We start from the raw sequence: 23608 nt of genomic DNA, 5'->3' as shown, positions 1-23608 counted from the left end.
GGCATCTCTATAATGATCAGAGATTACTAAGATACAGTATATGAAAATTTTAGAAAGGAAAGTATATTTGTCTTTGATTCTCTCAATATGTTTTATTATTCATTGAATTATTTCCATTATGTATTTCATTCATGTACATAAGCTAGAAGGCTTCTCAGTAAGATAGGGATGAAACAAGGATGCCTCTTATCACCACAATTTTTCAATATTGTACTAGAAATTCTAGTTTTAGCAATAAGTGAAGAAAAAGAAATCAAAGGAATTGGAATAGCAATGAGGAAACAAAACTATCACTCTTTGGAGATGATATGATGGCACAGAGAATCCTAGAGAATTCACTAAAAAACTACTTGAAATAAATAACAACTTTAACACAGTTGAAAAATATATAATAAACCCACATGAAGTAATAGGACTTCTACATATTACCCACAGAATCCAGCAACAAGAGATAGAAAAAGAAGCATAAAATATTTGGGAGTCTACCTGCCAAGACAAATTCTCAGGTATTATATGAATATAATTACAAAATACTTTTCACAAATAAAGTCAGAGCTAAACAACTGGAAAAATATCAGTTGTTCAGAAGTAAGTAAACAGAATATAACAAAAATGACAATTTTACCTGAAGTAACCTTTTTTATTTAATGCCAGACTAATCATACTACACAAAAATATTATATAGAATTAGGAAAAATAATAAAATTCATCTGAAAGAACAAAAGATCAAGAAAATCAAAAGAATCAATTAAAAAAGCAAAGGAAGGCAGCCTAGCCATAAAGCTATATTGTAAAGCAGCATTTTCAAAATTATTGTGTGAATCTAAAAAATAGAGTGGGGGAACAGTGGAATAGATTAGGTGCTAAGAAATAGTACTAAATGAGCATAGTAAGCAGTTTGATAAACTCAGATACCCCAGCTTCTGTATTAAGATCTCACTACTTGACAAAAACTGCTAGTAAAACTGGAAAATAATATGACAGAAACATAAACCAATATCTCTCACGCTCTACCAAGATAAGGTCAAAATAGGTATAGGATTTAGACAAAAAGGATGACAGTAGAAGCAAATAAGAAGGTGAAAGAATCACTGTCAGATCAATGGAGAAAAGAGAATGTATAACCAAAGAATAAATAAAGAATATTATTAAATGCAAACTGGATAATTTTGATTTCATTAAATTGAAAAGGTTTTGCATAAACAAAACCAATAAAATCAAGATTAAAAGGAAAGCAGAAAGTAGGAAGTGATTAATATTGTAGGGAATGTGGGAAAACTGGAACACTGAAGCATTGTTGGTAGAGTTGTGTACTGACCAATCATTTTGGAGAGCAATTTGGAACTATGCCCAAAGAGCAATAAATCTATAGATATCCTGTGATACATAAATACAACTATTAGATCACATAGAAGGGGAAAAAACCCACATGTACAAGAATATTCATAGCAGACTTTCTAGCAAAGAATTGGAAATTGAGGGGATGCCCATCAATTGGGCATTAGAAGGACAAGTTGGGCTATAAGAAAATTATGGAATACTATGGTTCTATAAGAAATGATGAACAGTCACATTTCAGAAAATCTTAGAAATTTATTAAATTTCTAATAACAACAAAAGACATGAACTGATGCTGTGTGAAGTTAAGTAGAATAGATCACTGTCCACCTTAAAAGCAACACTGTACAATGAGCAACTATGGTAGACTTACTTCTTTTAGTAATACAGAAAGCAAAGACAATTCTAAAAGATCTGCAATGGGAAATGTTAAAGACAATTGGAATCTGAATGCAGATCAAAGCATACTATTTTTACCTTTTTATATTTGTTTTTTCCTTTGCCTTCATATGGCTTTCCCCTTGTTGCTCTGATTCTTCTTTCATAGACTAACATGGAAATATATGTAACATAATTGTTAAATTATAACATATATCAGATTTCTTGCTATCCTAAGGAGTGTGAGTGGAAGGGTGAGAGAGCAAAAACTTTGCAAAAGTGAAAGCTGAAAATTATCTTTACATATAATTTGAAAAATAAATAAGAAAAAAGAAAGAAAAAAGAATTAGTGGTAAAGGTACAATCATCAAAGTAATTTATGATTTAGCTCATGCTTTATATGACAGTTAAGATACAAAATGGCAATAAATAATAATAATAAAATGCTAACTAAAGTTTAGAACAATGAAATTTATATTTTACAGTTTTATTTTAAAATATATTTCAAAAGCCTAAGATGCTAGAGAAAAGACTGGCAAACAATTCACTTGAAAAAGATCTGTGTTTTTAGTGTACTTCAATATCTATAGGAAATCAATAGCAAACTAAAAAACTAGTGTAATTTGGGGCATCATGAAGACAGCCATCACATGCAAGATAAATAAAGTCATTCTGCTAAACTCTGCACTAAAGAGACTATATCTGGAGTTCTCAATTCAGTTCCAGGAAATTATATACTAGGAAGTAAACTGAAGAGTGTCCAGAGAAGGGCAACCAGAGTGCTGAAAGGCTTTCACATCATTCTTATAAGTTTTGGAAAAGAGGGGGATGTTTAGCCAGAAGAACTGAGAGATGGCAGAACATTAAATCTCAATGATAATGATTATCATTTATATAATGCTTTAAGGTTTGAAATGCATTTTATAAGCGTTTTCTGTTTTGGTCCTCATCACAATCTTGGAAGTTAGATGTCATTTTTATCCTTACACATGAAGAAATAGGCAAAGAGGTATGTTGACTTGCCTAGGATCAGGTAACTGGTAACTTTCTGAAGTTGGATTTGAACTCAGGTCTTCCTGACTCCAAAGTCTGCAATTCATTCACCTTATTTTCAGCTGACTTGTCATCAAGTAGGTGGAAGCTATTAGATGAATTAAAGGCCATTTTTGTTCTATTTGGCCCCAGAGTGGAGAAAGAGAGCAATGAGTGAGAGTGGAGCAAGATAGAGTTTGACTTTCTGAATAGAAAATCTTGATAAGTAGAGCTTCAATGATTTGGAAGGTTTAGACGGGTCCTCACTTAATAGGAGTCTTATGTAAAAGTTGGATAACATTCCAGAAATATTACGTATACAGAGCAAATTAAACGACCTGTCAGATGGCTTCAGACTGAATAAAAAATTGTACCATTATGTCATATCCAGTTTCAATTTCTCAAATTCAGCTTTTGAAATTATAAGGACATTTTTAAAAATGTAGAATTGACTATTCATAAAATAAATATGAGGAAAATTTTCATCATTTGTTGAAAACAAATCGTAATTTTTTAACAGGGTGTGTTTAGGTCCAGCAATTTTTTTACTCAGCTTAATCAACAAAGAATATTTTTTCTATTGAGCATCTATATAGAATCTTGTTCATTTAAATTGTTAATATTTCAGTCAAATACTGAACAGACATCATGATTTGAAAATTTCATTCATGTTTGTATATTTTATTGAAGATATCTTTTTAATGATGCTTTTAGAATATAATTCTAAGGTTATGCCTAAGCAATATCTTTGTAAATATGTTATCTACAAGGAAGTCAAATGTTTCATAGAGAAAGGAAATGTTCTATTATACCTTTCTGTGATAAAAAATGCAATTAAGCAATAATCAGAGTTCATGCCATCTCCAAATATGATACTCTTCATACTTCCAAAAAAAAAAATCTGACACTGTAGGTTTTACAGTAATGATGGTACTGACATGCTTTAAAATAATTTTGAATTTTTGAAAAGGCTTATACACAAACAAAATGCTATATTTCATAAAGATTCCAGAGTATCTTTCACACAGTTCACCTCTGCTCTTCAATCTTTTAACCTATTGCCCACAAATAAAAAGTACACTCCTTTAGTTGGTATTCGAGGTCCACCTTAAATCTGTGCTGCTCTACCTTTCTTGACTTTTTTTCACATTACTCTCTTTCACTTCTTCTATGTTCAAGTTATACTAGTCTCCCTTCTTACCACCCCCTTGCCAACTAATATTCCCCATGGGTTGGCAAAATCTACAAATTTGCTCACATTATTCCCTAGACTTTGAATGTTCTACTTCCCACTTTTATCTTCAACTATCCCTGTCTTTAAACTCAAATGATTCCTCTTCTACCAACTCCTTTTTGATCCCAATTATTGGTAATGACTTTCCCACACAGCTCTCATCTAGTACATGGTTTTGTATTTAATTAATGCACTGATACCACATTGTATTTTACAGTTAACTATGTGTCATATGCCTCCTGCAATGATCCAAACTTCATGAGAGCAGTGATCAAATCTCATCAAAAATCAATAATCTCTCTAATCAGAGCATCCTGACTATAACAGGTTTTTTTTTTATTTTAATGAATGAAACAATCATACATTTGAATTTCCTTTCTTAAATGTCAGCATAAAAAACAGGTCAAGGTTTCTGCAATATCTAGTCATAAAGATAACACAATTCTCCAATGAAGATATTTTGATTTCATTTCTCAGTCTACTAAATGAATACTGGAAATCTTTCTGGGACATTTCATTTCTTAAATGTTCCACAACAAAAGCTTTGTACAAACAATATGTTTTCTCTCTCTCTCTCTCTCCCTCTCTCCTTCCTCTCTCTCTCTCTCTCTTTCTCTCTCAAGTATTGCAGACTTTTAATGTTAAAAGCAAAAGAAAGAAAAGTAAGTCATCTAGATTATTATTTTTTAAACAACAGTAAATAGGCAATATCTATAAAGTCAAAATAGAAACTATTTAATGGAAATTTTCCCATAGAAATTTATTCTGTTAATTTTTTGCATTTGCATAGGCAATTTCATTTTTTCCTCACTTCTTTCCCCTGTCTCACACTTCACCCTCCGCCTTTGAATGGCATTTTCACATATGCCTGGGTATTGTTTTGCAAAGAAATTGAGAAAAGAATTGCTTCACTCCATTTACTTAGCTTTCTATCTTGTTTTGGCGCCTTTTTATCTCTAGAGGCTAACAATTAATTAATAGAGAACTTGTTCAGTGGCTGGGCTTTTAGTGAGGTGCCTTCCTCCTATTGTGTTTCATTGAAGATAATCAATTTCAGCCTCTTTTGACTGTCAATAAGTCTGCATAATTACCTTTGCAGCCTTCTTTCCCAGCACCCCAGGTGTCACTTAACTTGCTAGTAAAGAACTCTAAGACAAAAGGTCTATAATACATGGTTCCAAGAATGAATTTGACTTTTTTTCTATCATTTATATTACGGATATATTTTTAAGTAATGATTTCCTCAAGTTAACACTTGGAGGAGTCTAATATTCAATAAAAAGATTATGGATTTAGAGTTAGGATGAAACTACACAATTTCCCAATGAGTAAAGTAAGTCAAGGTCACACAGTTAGGAAAATAGGAAGAGTCATGATTTTAATTCAAATCTTCTCAACACTAAATCTAATCATCTTTCCAGGTCACCAGATTTCTCTCAAAGTTGGAATAGGACTTGCTATTAATACACTAAGATTTTGGTTTCTTTTTCTTAATTTTAGGAAAGTGGTGATGGAAAAGAAATAATTAAAAGGTAAATAATAATAACACTACAATATGAAAAATTAGACTGAGACTGAAACAAAAGCAAGAGAATTTTTATATTAAAAACAAAACAACAACAACAAAAATCCTCATGCTACATTGTTAGAAGGAGAAAAACCTTCAGGGGAATAAAGGACCCTTTATTTCATCGTTAGTCATAATGTTCTTTACATGAGTAATTAAGCCTGAGAATATTACACTGAACGTTTGGTGATTGAAATTAATATCGTCTAAATGAAGCATTTTCCTTTTTATTTTCAACAGCTGTGCATTTATATTTAGTGTGCACATCCTTGTTGAAGACAAAAGCGGAATTCTGTTCATGGAAATTAACCACCAATTCTTCAACAGTTCTAATAAAGTAAATCGAAATCAACCTCTGTCTGGCTATAGAAATAGCTCTGGAAGTTCAGGCAATGAAGAGATTGTTCTCTTCTCTGTCAGGGGTTCCTCCCTCGGCTCTAGCTGCTGTGTTTGTTAGTGAGGGCTGCAGCGGCACCTTCTGGTACATGAAAGAATCTGTTTTCTGAGAAAAAAAAGACAACAGTTAATACTTATGGGTATGGGAGAAAGAATTAGCTAGTATTCTGAATGAAAAAACGTACAGAAAAGGAGAAATGGAGTAGTTAACAATAATTAAGATTTCCTTCCATCTGCACTTTTATGACATGATTGTTAGAAAGTGAATGAATCAGCAAATGGTGAGAGGTAATGATACAAACTTTAAATGACTTTTAAATTTCCTTACTAGGCAGGCTCTGAATATTTGGTGAAGCAAAATTAAAAAAAAATATATCATCAAGTAGCATTCGATTATAGAATAATGAAGAACAATTTATTATTTAGAATATGTTAGTTATAGCCTCTACTTGGAATATGACAGATAGTGCAAAATTTCTCAAATTTCCAACAACAAAATTCTTAAAATTCTACCTATTTTTAATGTTTTCCCCAAAAGTTATATAATTGTAAAATTATAAACATCACCTCAGAGGCTTGTTACTTCAGATATTTGATCATTCTGCATATAAATAATGAGCAAAAAAAGATGTTAGTAAACATCATTCAATATAACAAACAAATTTTATTACTCTGAATATTTCTAAGAAATTTCAATACAGTTTTTACTTATTTAACTTTAGTTTTATTTTTATTAATACATTTTTTTTGGTATTTCTGGTGACCTGAGTCTACATAACCTGTTTGTTAACATTTTAACATTTTATTTGTTTTCTAATTATATACAATAGAAATATATACCCATCATTTTTTGCAAGGCTTTGAATTCTACAATTTCCCCCCCTCCTCCCTTCCCTCCTCTCCCACAGAAGGCTGACAGTCTCTACATTGTTTCCATGCCATACATTGATGTAAATTGAATGTTATAAGAGTAAACATAAGAATAAGCATAAACCCCCTCCCCTCCCCCCAAGAAGAAGAGAAACCTCAAGAACAGAGAGAGAGAGAAAAAAAAATGTACTTCAGTCTGTGTTCAGATTTCAATGTCTCTGTCTCTGGGGTGAGTTAGTTTCTTTATCATAAATCCACCAGAGAAGTTGCTTCAATATTTTTCCCTCAGTTGCTGTTACTAGCTGTACCTCCACTCTGTTTCTCCCCACTCTCATTTATTCTGTTCTCTCTCTCCCTTCATCCTGGTCCTGTCTCAAAATGTGTTGAATCTGAGTACCCCCTCCCTCTATCTTCACTCTCTTCTATCACCTATTTCCCCCCTTCCCTCCTCCCATTCCTCCTCATCCCATACCTTTCCTCCCATCCTTCTCCAGGACAAGACAGATTTCCTCACATATTAATTGTGTATGTCATTTCGTCCCTGAGCCATTTCTGATGAGAATGAAGGCTCATTCATTCCCCTCCTTGTCTTCCCACCCTCCACTCCATTGAAAAAGTTTTTTATTGACTTAGGTGAAATCTCTCAGCTTCTTCTTCATCTCCTTTTCCTTCCTCCCAGTACTTTCCCCCATCGTCCACTGACTCCATCCCTTTACCACATCATAGCATTATATTCTGCTCCTTCCTATGTCCTGTCTATATATGCTCCTTCTAACAGCTCTTATAAATGAGAAAGTTCATATGAGTTATCAATATCTTCTTCCTGTGCAGAAATAAAAATGATTCAATATCATAAAGTTCCTCATAGCTAGTCCCTCTTCCATTCCCTTTATGGTTCACCAGCATCCTGAGCTTGGAGATTGAACTTTTTGTTCAGTTCTGGTCATCTAGATAGGAAAGTTTGAAAGTCCCCTGTTTCATTGAAAGTCCATCTTTTCCCCTGAAAGAGGATCTTCAGTTTTGCTGGGTAGTTGATCCTCAGTTGTAAACCAAGATCTTTTGCCTTCTGGAATATGTTCTAATCCCTATGAGCCTTTAATGCAGATGCTGCCAGATCCTGTGTAATCCTGACTATGGAGCCTCAGTAGTTGAATTGTCTGTTTCTGGCAGTTTTTAGAATTTTCTCTGATTTGGGAGTTTGGGAATTTGGCTATAATATTCCTGGAAGTTTTTCTTTTGGGATCCCTTTCAGGGGCTGACCAGTGAATTCTCTGGATTTCTATTTTACCCTCAGCTTCTAGGATCTCAGGGAAATTTTGCTGTATTATTTTTTGGAAAATGAAGTCTAGGCTCTTCTACTGTTCATGGCTTTCAGATAGTCCAATAATTTTTAAATTATTTCTTCTGGATCTGATTTCAAGGTTGGCTGTTTTTCCAATGAGATACTTCATATTTTCCTTCTAATTTTGGGGTCATTTGGCAAAGTTTTATTTCTTCCTGCTTTCTTGCAAAGTCATCAATTTCCTTTACTTCTACGTTTGCATTTGAAGGAGTTATTTTCTTCAGAGAGGTTTTTTTTAAATCTCCTTTTCCAGCTGCTCAATTCTCCTTTTTAAGGCATTCTTCTCCTCATTTGCCTTTGGTTTTGCTTTTTCCATTAGGCCTAATCTGCTTTTTAACATATTATTTTCTTCAGTATTTTTTTGGATATCCTTCACCAAGCTTTTGATTTGGTTTTCATGATTTTTCTGCATCTCTCTCATTTCTCCTCCCAATTTTTCCTCCACCTCCCTTAATTGCTTTTCAAAGTCTTTTTTGAGCTCATCCATAGTCTGTGCCCATTTTCTATTTCTCTTGGAGGTTGGATATGGAAGCTTTTATTTTGTCAGCACTTGAATATGTGTTGGGACTAAAGTAATTCTCTACGATCAGATTCATCTTTTTCTGTTGTTTACTCATTTCCTCAGTCCAAGACTAATTTACAACACTTCCAAAGCTTTAGGGTTTTTTTGGAGGGGACACCCCACTGGGACCTTTATTTCTCCAAAGTCTTATGCTCTCTAGCCTCTGCTTTGATATGTAGATGACCACAGCACTGCCCTCTGCCCTGGGGCTATAAGGAGAGATCCAGCTTGGTTATTTAGTATGGAAGCCCAAACTGCAATATGTGAGTGTAGGCAAACAGAGGAGTTCTACCCCAGGGAGAGGAGAGAAATCTCTGCAGACTTCACTTACTGTCTCTGGGGGTACAGGCTGCTTTTTCCTGATTCTCACTACAGATTCTGCAGCTGTGCTCCTCACTCCACACTCACCCAGGTACAGCAGAGTTTTCTCAGGGCCCCTTCAAGCTGTTACCAGTGATTTCTGGGCTGGGCTGGGCTGGGCTGGGCTGTGCCATGGCCTTTTTTAAAACCCTGGTCCTGTTGAAGCACACCTTTCCCACTGAACTTCTAAGTTATCTTGGACTAGGAAAATGTATCAGTCTTTCTCTGGGTTCTGCCCCAAAAATTTTGGCTAGTCATCCTTTGTTTTTTGTGGGTTTTGGGGGGGGGGGTTGGAGTTCTAGAGAAATGCTGCCTTCACGCAGCCATCTTGGCTCTGCCCACCCTGAGTCTACATAACTTTGAAGGAAACTCCCTTGTTAATTTTAGGTCAAATGAATGAAAAACTGTTGGAGTAACAAATTATGGAAATCCATATTATAGAACATGCAGAGTAGAGATCATGTTTAGCTTCCTAATTAAAAAAAAAAGAAAAAAATCCTTTCACTTCCTCCAAATAGGTAATCAGAATACCCCAAGTTTCTATAGATTGAGCCTTTTTCATTACTTTTAAAATACAATGTGAACATCATTCATAGAATTTTGGAATTCTTGACTTATAAAGTACTTGTCTTTGAATGAATCATTTTGTATGCATTCTGTATACACTTATATGTGTATATATATTACTTTTTCTTCATTAAAATGGAAACTCCTTGAGAGTAGGGGAGTTTTAAAAATATCCCGAACACTTAGCATACTGACTGGCACACAACAGGTATTCAATAATTGTTTATTACCTACTTGAATTCTCAACAACATACAACAATATCATAAAAAAATGTTAAAGGAGTCAGTCTACCATCATTTAAAATATTGAGGTTGAATCAATTAATTCACTGGCTGCTTTTTCAAAAGAAATGGCAAAACCTCTTTGGACACATTAAAACTGAGTAAAAACAGTAGAAATAATATGATAAAAGAATTGCCATTTCAAGAATATCTTTTAAAATGATAATCTCTACAATGGCTGTGTGAAGCTAACATGCTCTGGGAGATTTTTCCTACCAAAGCTACATGAAGCCTCTGCACAGACATTAAAGCTACAGATACCATCAAGAAAAAGAGAAGATCCAAAGAAGTTTTCAATGGCAGACATCATGGAGGATCTTCAGGGAATGTCTGTCTTTAAGGAGGGGAAGTAGAGTCCAGCAAGTCAGGAAAATGAGAAAGCCAGTAGTAGGTTTTAAGCCACAGTGCAGTCCAGACCCTGACAGTTTGACAACAGCAGAGATCCCAGCAGCTGGACAGCAAGCCAACTGGGAAGGTCCCAATTCCAAAGTCTGAACCCTGGGCAAAAGACAGGACTGGATTAGGAGCAAACCACGGCACAGGCAGATACTGCACATAAAGGAGAAAAGAAACTTGTGCAAAGGCAAAGTCTGGACAGCATAGGCAACATCTTGGTCAGCTATAAGTCAGGGATCAGATCTCAGATCCATAAAAAGCTTAGGTCTATACTCCCTGTACTCCAGGATTAGAGCTCAGATATTTCAAGATGAACAAAACAGCTAAAAGAAAGCTCACTATAGAAAACTACCATGCAGATAAAGATGATATAACAATGACACCTCAGAAGAAGAAAACAGTGAAAAATTATCCATAGTAGTAGACTGAAAAGAGTAATTGGACTCAAATTCAAAAGTTCATAGAAGACCTTAAAAAAAGAATTAAAAAACCAGTAGAAGAGAGGAAGAAGAAAAGTGGAAAAAAGAAATGAGAGTCAAGCAGGAAAATTATGTAAAATGAACCTAAAAAACTTGCTTTAAAAGTTAAAATAATGAACTGGAAAAAGAATGTTAAGTCTTCAAAAAATGAAATCACCCAGCTGGAAAAGGAAACACAAAACTAAATTGAAGAAAATATAACCATAAAAATTAGAATTAAACAAATAGAAACCAATGAATCTACGAGTCTACAAGATTCCATCAAACAAAATTAAAAAAAAACTGAAAAAACTGAAGAAAGTATAAAATATCTTTTAGGAAAAATAAATGACCTGGAAAATAGTTCCAGAAGAGACAATTTATGAGTCACTGGATAATTAGAAAGCCTAGAGTAAAAAAAGAAGCCCTCCAGAAAGAGACCAGAGGATAAAAACTCCAAGGACTATTATAGCCAAATTCCATAATTTTCAAATAAAGGAGAGAATACTGCAAGCAGCAAAAAAGGAAACAATTTAAATAAAAAGCAACCACAATCAGACTTAACAGAGTACTTATCAGTCTCAACACTGAAGGACCAGAGGACCTGGAATACAACATAGCAGAGGACAAGGGTCCTGGGATTACAACCAAGAATTTATGACCCTGCAAATTTCAGCATATACTGTAAGGGGAAAAGGTAAATGTTTAAGGAAATAGAGGTCTTCCAAAAGTACCTGATAAAAAAAAAATCAGAACAGAACAGATAATTCAGTAGCCAAATGTATGACTGAAGAGATGCAATAGAAAGGTAAATGTAAAGGGGAAGAGAAAACAGAACAAAGACAATCAAATTGTATATAACCCTACAATGGAAGATATAACACTTGTAATTCTTGAGAATTACATTTCTCTTAGGATACTTAAAGGGTTGAATATAATTGAAGAGACTGGATCTAGAGATATAGATATGGTTGGTTCTCATGTTTCCATTGAAGAGAACCATGATGACATCACTATATTTCAGGGGAAAAAAAAGCCCTGATGAAGAGCAGAAGTGTTTACATTTACAGGTCTTGGTTTCCTACTTTAATTCTGCTTTGCTCACAAAGCTTGGCACTTTCTCTGATGAAGGTATCCTATTCTGGGCAGGCCTGAGTCAGTGTCTTCCATACCTAACAATTAATTTTAAAGCTCTTAAGAGAGGGGTGCTAGGTGGTGTAGTGGATAAAGCACTGGCCTTGGAGTCAGGAATACCTGGGTTCAAATCCAGTCTCAGATAATGATTAGCTAGCCATGTGGCCTTGGGCAAGCCACTTAACCCCACTTGCCTTGCAAAAACCTAAAAAAAATAAAAAGCTCTTAATAGAAATCTACAGAGTATCCCAGTACTTTCTATAGTTAATTAAATCAGAAGTGACTTTAGTAGCAGAGGGTGAGAACCTAACTAGAAGGGTTGGACATAATCCAAACTTTGGTTAACAAGGGTTTAAGCACCCTGGGTAGGGAGCTAATGGAGAGTGTGGGAGAAAGTATTCTTGGGGAGAGGGGGAAAATGATTCATGAAATTATTTGACTTGGGGTGATATTTTGGTTCAAAGGGATTGTGTGCCCTTGTAGGGGACTTGAAAAAGGGAATAAGGGAAAAAATGATCATAATTTGATGTGATTCAAGACTCTTGAGAAGTGTATTTCTAATGAGACCAAGGAGGGGAGAGTACTTACTGACTCTGAGGCAATGCTGCTTATCAAACAATTAATCTGTGATTGTACTTTGAGAGTACTTGGAGCTTATCAAGCAATAAAACCATCAATTAATCAATCTTTGAATGATGGCATCTGATTAAAACTACTTGATTGAGTGCATGCCCTTTGATCCAGCAATACCACTACTGGGTCTACACCCTGAAGAGATGATGAAAAAGGGTAAAAACATCACTTGCACAAAAATATTGATAGTAGCCCTGTTTATGGTGACAAAGAATTGGAAATTAAGTGAATGTCCTTCAACTGGGGGATGACTTAACAAACTGTATTGTTCTATTAGAAACCAGGAAGGATAGAATTTCAGGGAAGCCTGGAAGATGAGCAAGATGAGTAGAACCAGAAGAATACTGTACACACCAACAGCAACAATGGGGGTAATAATCAACCTTAATGGACTTGCTCATTCCATCATTGCAACAATCAGGCATAATTTTGGGGGTATCTGTGATAGAGAATACCATCTGTATCCAGAGAAAGAATTGTGGAGTTTGAACAAAGCCCAAAGACTAACCCATTCTATAAGAAACCATAAATGGTTGGACTCTCAAAAAGCATGGAAGGAATTACAGAATCTGATGCTGAGTGAAGGGAGCAGAGCCAAGAGAATAATGTATGCATTAACAACAACATTGTGAGTTGATCAGCCTTGGTGAAAGCAGCTCCTCTCAGCAGTTCAGAAAGCTAGGACCACTCTATTAGACAGGCTGTTGATAATGCTAGAGAAAGAAAAACAAAACAAAACAAAATAAAACCCATCAGAATCTGAGGAATACTGCATTCACATTTTAAGAAAATATCTCTTATGTATTTTTCCCTTAATCCTAATTCCTCCTAGCAAAAATTATTAACCTGTAAACATGATTAACACAAATGTTAATACAAATGTTAACCTGCAAGGGGCAGGGTAGAAGGAAATTTTTTAACTTAGAAATATGCAAGAGGGCAGCTAGATGGTGCATTGGACAGAGTGAACGTTATCAATAGCAAAACCAACAGAATCGCATGATCATCTCAATAGAAACTGGAAACTCAATAACCTAATTTTAAATAATGACTGAATCAAAGACCAAATCATAGAAATAATCAAAAATTATATCCAAGAAAATTATAACAATGAGATATCATACCACAATTTATGGGATGTAGCCAAGGCAAAAAAAAAAATCTTTGATAAAATACAACATCCATTCCTATTTAAAAAAAATAGAAAGCATAAGAAGAAATGAAGTTTTCATCAAAACAATTAGTAGTTCTTATCTAAAACCATCCATAAATATATGTAATGGGGATAAATTTGGAGCATTTCCAATAAGATCAGGGGCTAAACAAGGATGCGCATTATCACCATTACTGTTAAATATAATATTGGAAATGTTAGCTTTAGCAATAAGAAAAGAAAAGGAAATTGAAGGAATCAGAATTGGCAGTGAAGAAGCAAAGCTTTCACTCTTTGCAGATCATATAATGCTATACTTAGAGAATCTGATAAAATCATCTAAAAAACTACTTGAAACAATTAACAAATTCAGGAAAGTAACAAGATATAAAATAAACCCACATAAATAATCAGCATTTCTATATCAGAACAACAAAGCCTAAGAGCAAGAGATAGAAAGGGAAATTCTATTTAAAGTATATATATACAACATTATATACTTGGGAATCTACTTCCCAAGGAAAATCCAGAAACTTTGTGAACACAATTGCAAAACACTCCTCACCCAAATAAAGTCAGATCCAAACAATTGTAAAAATATCAATTGCTCACGGTTAAGTAGAGCCAATATAATAAAAATGACAATTTTACCCAAATTAGATTACTTATTTAGTGCCATACCAATCAAACTACCAAATAATTATTTTACTAAGATAGAAAAAATAGTAATGAAACTCATCTGAAGCAACAAAACATCAGGAATATCAAGGGAACTGATGAAAAGAATTGTAAAGGAAGGCTCTCTAGTGCTACCAGATGCAAAACTTTACTCTAAAGCAAATTTGCCTCATACTGGCTAAGAAATAGAGTAATAGATCAGTGGATTAGGACAGGTTCAAAAGAAACAGTGATAAATGACTACACTAATCTACATTTGACGAATCCAAAGATATTAACTTCTTGGATAAACACTATTTGACAAAAATTGTTGGGAAAACTGGAAAATAGTAAGGCAAAAACTAGGCATAGACTCATATCTCACTTCTCATACCAAAATAAAGTAAAAAATGGGCACAGGATTGAAACATAAAGTACACCACCATAGATAAATTAATAAATAAAGAAATACTCTATCAGATCTATGGAAAGGGGAAAAACTCATGACCAAACAAGAAATAGAGTACATTATAAATTGCAAAGTGAATGATTTTGACTAAATAAAATTTAAAAGTTTTGTGCTAATTAAATCAATGATATCAAAAATTAGAAGGAAAGGAGAAAACTGGAAAACATCACAGCTAGAAAACTCTCACTTCTAAAATATATAGAGAACTGCATCAAATTTGTAAGATTTCAAGTCATTCCTCAAATGATAAATGAATGGATCCAACCATTTTGGAGAACAATATGGAACTATGCCCAAAGAATAATAAAAGTGATCATACCCTTTGATCCAAAAATTCCAAAACCAGCCCTAAATTCAAAAAAAATTATAAAAATGGGAAAGGTCCTTTTGGGACCTTTGCTAAAGCTAACATTGACAATATTATATTAAATAGTAATGGTGATAATGTGCATCCTTGATTCACCCCCTGATCTTATTGGAAATGCTCCAAGTTAATCTCCATTAAATATAATATTTATTGATGGTTTAGCCAGATACTACTAATTATTTTGATGAAAACTTCATTTATTCCTATACTTTCTATTGTTTTTTTAAATAGGCAAGGATGTTGTATTTTATCAAAGATTTTTGACCTTGGCTGCATCCCATAATTTTCTAAAATATGCATAATATTTCTTTTTGTAGTGGCAAAAAATTGGAAATTGAGGGGATGCCCATCAATTGGGAAATGGTTAAACAAATTATGGTATATGAATTGTATGGAATACTATTGTTTTATTTAAAAACATAAATAAACTCTAGAGAAACATGAAAGGAATTATAGGATCCAATGTTGAATGAAGGGGGCAGAACCAAGAGAACATTCTACACATTAATAACATTGTAAATTGATCAACTTTGAGGGATGCAGCTCCTTTTAGCAGTTCAGAGAACTAGGACAACTCTATAAATAATGCTATCCCCATTCAGAGGAAGAAAAACAAAACAAAAACACTTCAGAATCTGATGAGTATTACATTCACTTTTTAAAACAAATTCTCTTTTATATTTCTTTCCCTTAATTCTAATTCCTCATATGAGAAATGACTAATCTGTAAACATAATTAATACAAATGTATTTGTACAATATTCATCTGACTGTTCACTGCAAAGGGGAGAGGAGTGAGAAGGGAGTATAGAAAGAAATTATGTAACCTAAAATTATACATATGTGTATGGATGAATGTTAAAAATTTTATAACATGTATTTGGAAAAATAAAATATCAATTAAAAAGATAATCTCTATCAGAATATTTTAAAGGAAACCTTATTTTTAGATTTGAGATCAGAATATGTTCCTTTGATATATAGTTTTTTTAAAATGATAATTATCTTCTCCAATTTTTGCATTTTAATAAAATTTAATACAATTTTTGCATTGAGTATCTGATTATACTGCTTACTTTTAACTGTTAGTGAATATTTCATTATGGCTTGAAGCTACATTACATTTTCTCCCTGAACATTTCTCATTAATTGAATTATGATTAGCATAAGGTGTCAATATATATTATAATCTGAGTATCATCAGATTTTAAGTTAACAATAAAGCATTATCATTCTGAACTTTCAGTAATATTATTTTGCAGTTGGAATGCAAGAAAATATATTTATTTATTTTTCCTTTTTTCTATTATACATTCATTATTAGCTTGTTGGATCTAAAATTCAGTTTGAATCTTCTATTGTTAGGGAATGGAAGACATTTTATTAAAGTAAAATTAATATTTTAATATAAAAATTTAGGACCCAGCATAAGTGTTCACATATAAAGGAATACATAGTTCTTTGGCTTTACTTTTCTTATGGTGATTGAAATTATTCTACAAATGTTTACAGATTTCAAATCATCAGCTGTCTACATTTCATAAGCATCATGATATTTATTTGCCATTTACATTTCTTCTCTGAATATATCCCATAGTTAAAAAGAATAATATGGGGTATTTTCCTCTTCTCTTAAAAACAGGAGACATTTCTCCTAATATTACCAATTAAGAGTGCTAAAAGCTTATCCTACTTATCTAAGCAACTGAAGATAATGGACAGTGGAGAAGAGATACTGTGGAGTAGATGATGAGGCTAACTAGAGGAGAGGAGATAGACACCCACTATGAAATTAAATGATTAACAAAATGGTCATCTGATTCTGCTAAATCTACTTATCAAGTTTCAGAAGATGAAAATTCTTTAAACTAATTTAATACAGCAAAATAAAATCAATAATCATCAATTTTTCATAAAGACTTCATTGTACTGGCAGCTAAGAGTTTCACTGGTTAGAGTACTATCTTGGAGTCAGGAGGAACTGAGTTCAAATCCAGTCTCAGACACTTAATTATTGCTTAGCTGTGTGAACTTGCACAAGTTACTTAACCACATTGCCTTGCAAAAAGCAAACAAACAAAAAAGACTTCATTGTAGAATCAGAAAGTATTGAGCTGGAAAGGATGTTCCAGGTCATCAGACCCAAATCTCCTACCTGAAACATAAACTCAACTCTAAAATAAATTGACAAAGCAGTTAATATTTCAAAAGGCAGATCATCCTATTTATTCAGAACTCTAAATGTTAAGCATTCCCTTGAACTGCACAAATAAATATAATTCTCTGCAACTTCTGTCAATGGCTCATAGGCCCCCATTAAGAACCCCTAGTCTAGATGACCTTTTAAAATGTATTCTTGGTTTTTCAAATTCTTCTTTTTGGATGATAACCAGAACTGTCAAAGTACATATAATACTGTCCAAATTAACACTAGTATAATACTGCACAAAAAAAAGTTATTTCAAAAAGATGTTAAAGACATTTGTCAATTCTATAGCAGTATCATTTCATCAATCATTTAATTATGAAATTGACCCTTTCAAGATATATATATATATATATATATATATATATATATATGTATGTATGTTTTCCTGTTTTGCCTTTATTTTAAAACCCATTGGATAATATTATTTTGTTTATATGTGAATGTGGTTTGATAATTATAGAGTACTGCATGGTCAACTATTTTTCTTTTTCTGAATATTTTAAATCTGTTAACACAGACTGTGATTTCATTAATTCACTTGAGTGTCACATCACACTGATGATTGAATTGCAATAACATAAATCTATAATTCTTTATTATATAAATTTCATATTATCATCATTCTTATACAATGGACTTTTAGACCACAAGAGTAGGGCTTCATATACTATTTGTGTCTTATTTCATTAGCCCAGTATCCTGGTCTGACAAGATCATCATGTCATATCATCATATCATAGCTATATTTATGAGCTTTGAATAATCCAAAAATTTGATGAACATGATCTATATTTACTTATCCAAGTATTTGATTTTTTAAAGACATTGAAAAACTGAAATTAAGAACATATACTTGTAGAATATCATGGGGCATTGTACTGCAGACTAACATAAATCTGACAATCAATCCATACATTTTATGTACCATATTAAAACAATTCTGAATTTATTCAACCACATAATCATATAGCCCATGTGTTTTCATATTTTACATGAAGAAATTTTAAGGAATTTTCTCAAATGCTCTATTGCAATGTATTTACAATATGTCTACAGAATTTCTCTATTTTATCAAGCTAATAAAAAGGAAGTCATATTAGCTAGATTTTTTTCAGTCATTCAGTCACATCTGACTCTTCATGATCCCTAAAGACCATAGCATGACAATACTTCCAATGGAATTTTCTTGGCAAAGATACTGGAGTGGTTTTCCATTTTCTTTACAAGTGGTTGATACTTATTCTTAATATACTTATGCTGGCTCACAGTTATGGTTCTATCTTCTAAGTGCTTAATGACTACTGACAATATTTAATTCTTGATTTTTTTTTGTCCAAGGATTGGTTTCAAGAGTAATTCCTCTGGCATTTATTGATATTTGGTCAATGTTTTTGGAAATTCATAGGATTAAGCAACTTTTCCAAGCTCACATAGCAAAGAAGTTTGTAATACTGTATTTGAACCCAGTCCTCCTGACTCCAGGGTTTATATTGCATGCACTGTACCTCCCAGCTATCCCTGATATTAGATTAATTTTTGAAAATATGAAAAAGTTTCAATTTTTCTAAGCCTTAGTTCCATCATATGCAAAATTAGAACAAGAATATTTGTTTCACCTTATAGAAATTTTAAAGGAAGTTCACTGTCAGTCTTAAAGAACTATAAAATCAACTGCTGTTGATATTTTCAATTCCTGAGAGATTTACCAAAAAAAAAATCACCAATAGCAATTAACTAAGAGGCTTTTATAGTCGCAATTAAAATTACTTCAGTGCTGTGAAATATAATATTTCTGGCTGAATATATCTAATATAATTGAGATTTTCAAAATACTTTATGCTATCTTGAATTTCAATTACATTTTAATCATGTGTTAATACACATTTACTTTCCAGTTTTAACCTCTCTGATATTGTTTATACAAAGGCAAACAGCTGGGGAGGGAAGACATAATGCAACAAATTTCTCTGATATCAAACATAGGAAAAGAATGGATTCAAATTAATAAAAATAGCCATTTGCAGTGGCAAAGAAGTGGAAATTGAGATGTCCATTAATTGGGGAATGACTAAACAAGTTATGGTACATGAATGCTATGTAATATTATCATTCTATAAGAAACCATGAATGGTCAGACTCTAAAGAAGCATGGAATGACTTATGAGATCTGATGCTGAGTGAAAGGAGTAGAGACAAGAGAACCATGTACACATCAACAACATTATGAGATGAATAATCTTGATGGAAGCAACAACTCTTGATCAATCAGAGGGCTAGGACAACTGTATTAGAATGATCATAGTCTATAGTATCTCCACTAGAGGAAGGAAAAAAAAACAAACCAAAACACACACAGAAAAGAAAACCCAACCAAATCTCTGAACACTTTATAAAAATTATCTCTTATGTATCTGTTTCCCTTAATCCTAATTCCTCATGCCAAAAATTACTAACTTGTAAATATGTTAACAAAATATGTTTGTAAAATGCTAACCTTACTGTTCCCTACTATGGGGAGGAGGGTGGGAAGGAAGGGGGAAGGGAAATTTTGTAACTTGGAAATATGCATATACAAGTGGATGAAAATAAAATAAATATATATTAATGAAAAAATAAAAACCATTCCTCAGCAAATGTGTCATCAAAGGAGAAGAAACTGTGCTTAAAGGAACAAATATAACTTATTGATAGTCATGTAGAAAATGTACCAAGTGACTATTAAACAAATCCAAATTAAAATGCTTCTGAGGACCAATGACACTCATCAAATTGGTCAAAAGTACCAAAAAGGGAAGATGACAGTAATTGGAGGGGTTTGAGAACATAGGAACACTAAAAGAGTTGTGAACTTGTATAACTATTGTGTAAAGTAATTTGGAAATATATCCAAAAAGTCATAGCAAAGCCAGCAATACCACTACTAGACCTCAAAGAGATCAAATAAACAGGAAAATTATCTTTATTAACAAAAAATATTTCTAATCATTCTTTTTGTTGTAGCAAGGAATTAGAAATAAAAAGGGAGTGCCTGTCATTTGCACAATGACTGAACAAATTGCAGTACATTAATAGAATGAAATATTATTGTGCAATAAGGAATGGCAAAAGGACAGCTTCATAAAAAAATGAAAAGATGTGCATAAACTGATTAAGAGCAGAGTAGAGAGAACGAAGGAAACTATTCCTGTCAAATAAATAACCTCTCATTCATTTTTTCATTCCTTTTCTCCCTACTGTTCCCAACACCATTTCATTCCCTTTGATGGTACTCCACTTACAATTTTGCAGAGAATGTTGAGACCATCCAATATGAGGTCTATCAGCTTCCTTCTTCTACATTTCATAGTCTCTATATTTATCCATACACTCTATTTCCCTTTATTAAATGTTGAAGATCTTTGGTCTTTCAGAAGCATTTGACACTACCAGCCAACCATACTTTCTTCTTTATACTCTCTCCTCCCATGACTATTGTGACACTTTTATCCTCAATTTCTCCACTCTGATACCAACTTTTATTGGTTTTTCCCTACTCCATGTGTGAACCTGAAGCTCTGGAATAGAACTTGATACTCTATTTGCACTGTCAATTTATCTTTCAATCAATAAATTAATTCAATTATCTGTCAATAAGTCTATGTCTTCAGTATACCCATCATTTCCAAATCTTTATTCCCAACCCTGACCTTGCCATCATGTACTGAATTCAATTTTCTAACTGCCCATTGGACATTTCTACTGAAGCAACCTATCCACATTTATGTCTTAATCCTCCCTCAAAAAAGAATCATCATATATCTCCCAAATCAGTTTATCTACTTTACCTCTATTTCTCCTAAGGGCAACACCATTTCCCCAGTGGCATAAACTTAGTCTGTTGTCAATTTATACTATTCTCTATCCATTACCTCTTGCATACAAGCAATTGTCAACCTTGCAATTTAGATGCCTACAAGGCTCTTCATTTCTCCTAGTTTTTCCTACTTAACAAGTTAAGGGCATCATTATATCTTGACAATTCTATAGGTATTGAATTTTCTCTGAACTCTTTCATCTCCAGTATCTATCCTCTCTAACTTGTTACTCCTCAATACCAAAGCAGTAAATAATGTACACATCTGATCACAGTATGGCCTGACTCCAGCCAGAAGTGAGTCTTGACTGTGTCCGAATTAAATTAACTCTTAATTCTATACACATATAAAATTTAGGTCAGGTAAGCTGGTACTTCAAGATGGGGTGAGTGGTACCAGTGATCTCTCCTGTGGACTATGCTTCATGCTCATATATGATAAGAAGTAATATTTTATTTAGTTAACTATGGGAAACTCTTAGGGGCAGGGAAACAGCCAATGTTAATATTCACCTTAAGGTATACAAGCTCAATTAGATTTGATTGGATTATACTCTGCTTTCACCTATGTTCTTCATTTAATGTTCTTCAATGTCGGGCTCCAATCTATAAAATTGGGACCCTTTCTTCTTTATGCATATCATGTTCCAGTCAAACTGGGCAAGTAATTTTTCCTACATATTTTCTATTTTCTATTTTCTACATACTTCTTTGTGTAAAACACCTCCCATTACTAGAATGGACTATTTTTACATCACTACTTTCAAAGTTCAGTTCAAATATAATCCTGAACCACTCACCTGCAAGTGATTCCTCCCTCCCAGAATCCCTCTTCCTTGTTTAACCTCTTTTGTATGTTGTAATCTTAACTGCAACTTCTTGCAATTTCTCTGTCAACTACTACTCAGCTAAGCAGCAGCAGCATGCAACTAAGAATGCTTTTTAAACACATTGCTTTAAGACTTGCAAAACACTTTACACGTGATATATCAATTGATCCTCATAGTCACCCTATTATGCAGGTGCCATTATTTTAATTTTATAAATGATAAGACTAAAGCTTGTCATAGTAAGACAGATAGTAAGTATTTGGGGGAAAGATTTGAATTCTAGTTTTGCTGATTTCAAGTGAAGCACTCTATCCAATATGCCATCTAGCTGGTTATCAAATTCTCATATGCTCATGTATGATAGGAAGTGTGTCATTTTAAAAAATTGCATCCTTCAAGACCTAATAGATCTTTAATAAATGTTCACTAATTTGAATAAAAATCATTTGGAATTTTCAATCTCAACTCCCCTCTAAAGGCACTATAATTTATTTGGTAGATATGACAGATATTCAAATACCTATAATACAAATTAGCATATAGTATAATATTACGGGAGAGGCAGAAACAAAGCACTATGAAGTTTACTAAGAAGGATATTATTTCTACACAGTGGCATAAGAAAAATCTATACTAATGAAAGTATATAAGCATAGATCAATATCTCACACCCTATACCAACATAAGTCAAAATGGGATGTGGTTTAAACATAGTGGATGATATATAAGCCAATTAGAAGAATAAGGAATAGTTTATCTGTCAGATATATAAAGAAGAGAAGAATTTATGACTAAACAAGAGATAGAGAAAATTGTGAAATACAAAGTAAATAATTTTGATTAAATTAAATTAAAAAGTTTTTTCAAAAACAAAACCAATGCAATCAAGTTTAGAAGGAAATCAGAAAATTGGAAAATAATTTTTAAAACCAGTGTTTCTAAAATTTTCTAAAATATTTAGAAAACTGAGTCAATATATAATCATATAAGTCATTCCCAATTTGATAAATGATTACAGGATATAAACAATAAATTTTCAGTTGAAGAAATTGAAGTTATCTGTTGTGCTAAGACAAAAATGCTCCAAATGACTATTAATTAGATAAAAGTAAATTCAAACAACTCTGAGGTACATCACATCTATCAGTTTGTATAATATGACAGAAAAGTAAAATGATATATGTTGCAGGGAATGTGGGGAAACTGTAACACTAATGTCCTATTGATGGAATTTTGAACTGATCCAAACATTCTAGAGAGTAATTTGGAACTATGCCTAAAGGGCTATAAAACTATGCATACACTTTGATCTAGCAAAATCACTACTATATCTGTTTAACAAAGAGATCATATAAAAAAGAAAAAAAGGAGATATATATCTCAACTCCTTTTATAGAGGCAAATAATTGGAAATGAGGGGATGCCCATCAGTTAGGTAATGTTTGAACAAAATGTGGTATATGAATGTGATGAAATACTATTGAGCTATAAGAAATGATGACCAGGTAGATTTCAGAAAAT

General features: G+C 32.9%; 1 protein-coding gene across 4 annotated transcripts in view; it reads right to left on the bottom strand.

Moving 5' to 3' along the window:
- Positions 1–23608, bottom strand: part of GPC5 (glypican 5) — a 2040883-nt gene that overhangs the window by 879492 nt on the left and 1137783 nt on the right. The window contains exon 8 of one of the 4 annotated variants that reach the window (XM_074191895.1): positions 745–6051. The exons of the other annotated variants lie outside the window; for them this stretch is intronic. Within the exon in view, the coding sequence (XP_074047996.1) occupies positions 6050–6051 (2 nt within the window). The 3' untranslated portion in view covers positions 745–6049. Of the gene's footprint in view, positions 1–744; positions 6052–23608 lie in introns of those variants that run through there. 4 annotated transcript variants of the gene reach the window in all.

This window comes from Macrotis lagotis, chromosome 6 (assembly GCF_037893015.1).
Source record: "Macrotis lagotis isolate mMagLag1 chromosome 6, bilby.v1.9.chrom.fasta, whole genome shotgun sequence".
NCBI classification, from domain to species: domain Eukaryota; kingdom Metazoa; phylum Chordata; class Mammalia; order Peramelemorphia; family Peramelidae; genus Macrotis; species Macrotis lagotis.
Note: the sequence above shows the minus strand (reverse complement) of the source record. Positions and strands in the feature narration are given on the sequence as shown.